The sequence below is a fragment of the Bison bison genome, unplaced genomic scaffold (assembly GCF_000754665.1).
Source record: "Bison bison bison isolate TAMUID 2011002044 unplaced genomic scaffold, Bison_UMD1.0 scf7180017864079, whole genome shotgun sequence".
NCBI classification, from domain to species: domain Eukaryota; kingdom Metazoa; phylum Chordata; class Mammalia; order Artiodactyla; family Bovidae; genus Bison; species Bison bison.
The window spans coordinates 755,173-757,375 of NW_011494651.1; the positions used below are offsets into that span (position 1 = coordinate 755,173).

At 56.4% G+C, this 2,203-nt stretch overlaps 1 protein-coding gene across 1 annotated transcript in view; it reads right to left on the bottom strand.

Annotated features, from left to right (window-relative positions):
• Window positions 1-1,044: 1,044 nt before the first annotated feature.
• Window positions 1,045-2,203, bottom strand: part of PHF21B (PHD finger protein 21B) — a 103,280-nt gene continuing 102,121 nt past the window's right edge. Inside the window, exon 16 of the mRNA XM_010837624.1 lies at window positions 1,045-1,314. Within this exon, the coding sequence (XP_010835926.1) occupies window positions 1,096-1,314 (219 nt within the window). The 3' untranslated portion in view covers window positions 1,045-1,095. The remainder of the gene's footprint in view (window positions 1,315-2,203) is intronic.

Sequence of the window (2,203 nt, forward strand, 5' to 3'; positions counted from 1 at the left end):
TGCAAGAAGAGGGACCCCCCCAGTCTCCCGAGGCCACTGGTCTCTCCCTCCCCCCTCCCCCCACTTCTTAAAAGCCGCTCTGGGCCCCTCTGGTTTGGCAGCCTCCCCCTCCACCTGAGGGGGCTCCTGTTCATCCCTGGCAGCGGAGACCCCGGCGAGCGGGAAGCAAAGTCACCAAGTCCCCTTCACATTAAATTATCTCACAATAAAAACGCCATACAAAAATGTAAAGTTATTTTTTTGGCATAGTGTCTGTACTGGCAAGAAAAGAGGAATGGGATATCTTATCGGCTCTTCGAAAGGAGAAAAGAAAAGGCTTCGGTCGTTAAGTTGAACGATTCAACCCCAGGTGGAAAACCTGCCAAACGCCTCCCCAGCATGGCTGCGGCTCCATCTCGCCCAGAAACTCCGTGATAAAAAGCCACCGAGGGCAAGATGAACCCAGAAAGTCAGCAGAGGCGGGGAGGAGGCGTGCAGCGAAGGTACCCCCGAGGCCAGGGGCCAGACAGAGGCCCGGCCGACAGCAGCGTCCGACCCTCGGGAGCGTCCTTCAAGTTAGCTGCGATTCTCAACGCTAGTAACACTGATGATGGGGGCCGGGCGTCTGGAAGGCCTGGCGCGCCTGGCGGCCCCGTGAGGTCGGGCGGGCGGGCGGCGGAGTCTACCTAGGTTTGCTACCCACCTCTCGCTCCAACTAGCTCTACTACTCAGCTACGTCGTGACCTCGGCTCCCCTCCCACAAGCACGTAGGGCGCCTCGGCCCTTCTGTCGGGCGCGGGGCTGACTCGAGGCCGAGGAGACAGCTGTGCCCAGAAACCCGAGGCCTGGACAAGCCCCCCAGCAGTGGGGAGCTGACTCTGTACCCCGAGCTGGACTCCGGACGTCCTGTCTGACCGGAAGCAGGCAGGACTCCATCCCCAGAGTCCTGGCTCTGGGACTCTCATTCAGCTCCTCCTCCCTTCTTTCCTGTCTCTGTCTGGTTTTAGGTTTGACTGAAATTCATAGTGTGTATGAATTAAGGCTGACAGAACCCGCAGGTCTTGCAAGCAGGGTCCCAGTGACTTTCCGCGGGTGTGAAGATGGGTCCCTTGGGAGTCAGTTGTGCCCCTGGGGGTGCTGGAGGGCAGAGTGCATGGCTGCTGTTGAGGGCTTGGTCCAGGGCCCTGCCAGCAGTGGGGCGGGGCTGGTGGTCGTCATGGTGACCTGGAGCATCTGATCACCCTGTATCAGTCTAAGGAGGGCCCGCAGACGGTCCAAGGACGACTGGGTGCCCCTCTGCCGGGCCAGCAGGCTTGTCTTGAGCTCCAGGCATTTCTGTTCAGGGAAAGTGTCAGAGAGAACGGTCTCAGCATTTAGCAATGCATGCCACCCGGGGCAGCCCCTTCTCCCAAAGTCCCTCCCTTCCCTCGCAGAGGCTGAAAGAAAGGAAGAGGGCCTCACACACCAGCTAGAAGCGAAAAACGGAATCCAATGGCAGTCAGATCCACAAGAGAAGTTGGTTTAGGACTCAGGGCTGGAACTGGTGTGTGTGCAGGGATGTGGGAGTGTGCTCCCTGTGGCTGGGGGGCTCCCAGCTGACCACACCGTCCCCGCCTCCTGCTGGAGGAAGCTCGGAGCCTGCTCTGGCTCAGCTGCAACCCCTGGGAAAGACCTTGAGCTTGTTGGGCAGGTCTTTCCTCTTTCTCTTGCTTGCTGTGTTCACGGCTTTTTCTAGCCCTTTAGGTTTCATGGCATCACAGTACAGTGGTTAAGCACTGAGGCCTCAAGTTAGAGTTTGAATCATTTGCTGCTTGGGCAAATAACTTCAACTTCCTGAGACTATGTCCAAAACGCCAAGATGGGAATAATCACAGGGCCTCTTCATAGAGTTATTGAGAGGATTAAATGAAATACAATATTTAAGAAGTTTTTACCAGGGCCTGACACTGCTGTCACCATCATCGCCACCAAATTCATCACCATCACCACCATCACCACCATCATGACCACCAGCATCACCACCATCACCACCATCACTACATCATCACCATCACCACCAGCATCACCACCATCATCACCATCATCACCACCAGCATCACCACCATCACCACCATCACTACATCATCACCATCACCACCACCACCAGCATCACCACCTTTTGCCACCACGCTACAGAGAAGAAACCATCATGCTGCCTTTATACAAGAAGAAACTGAGGTTCAGA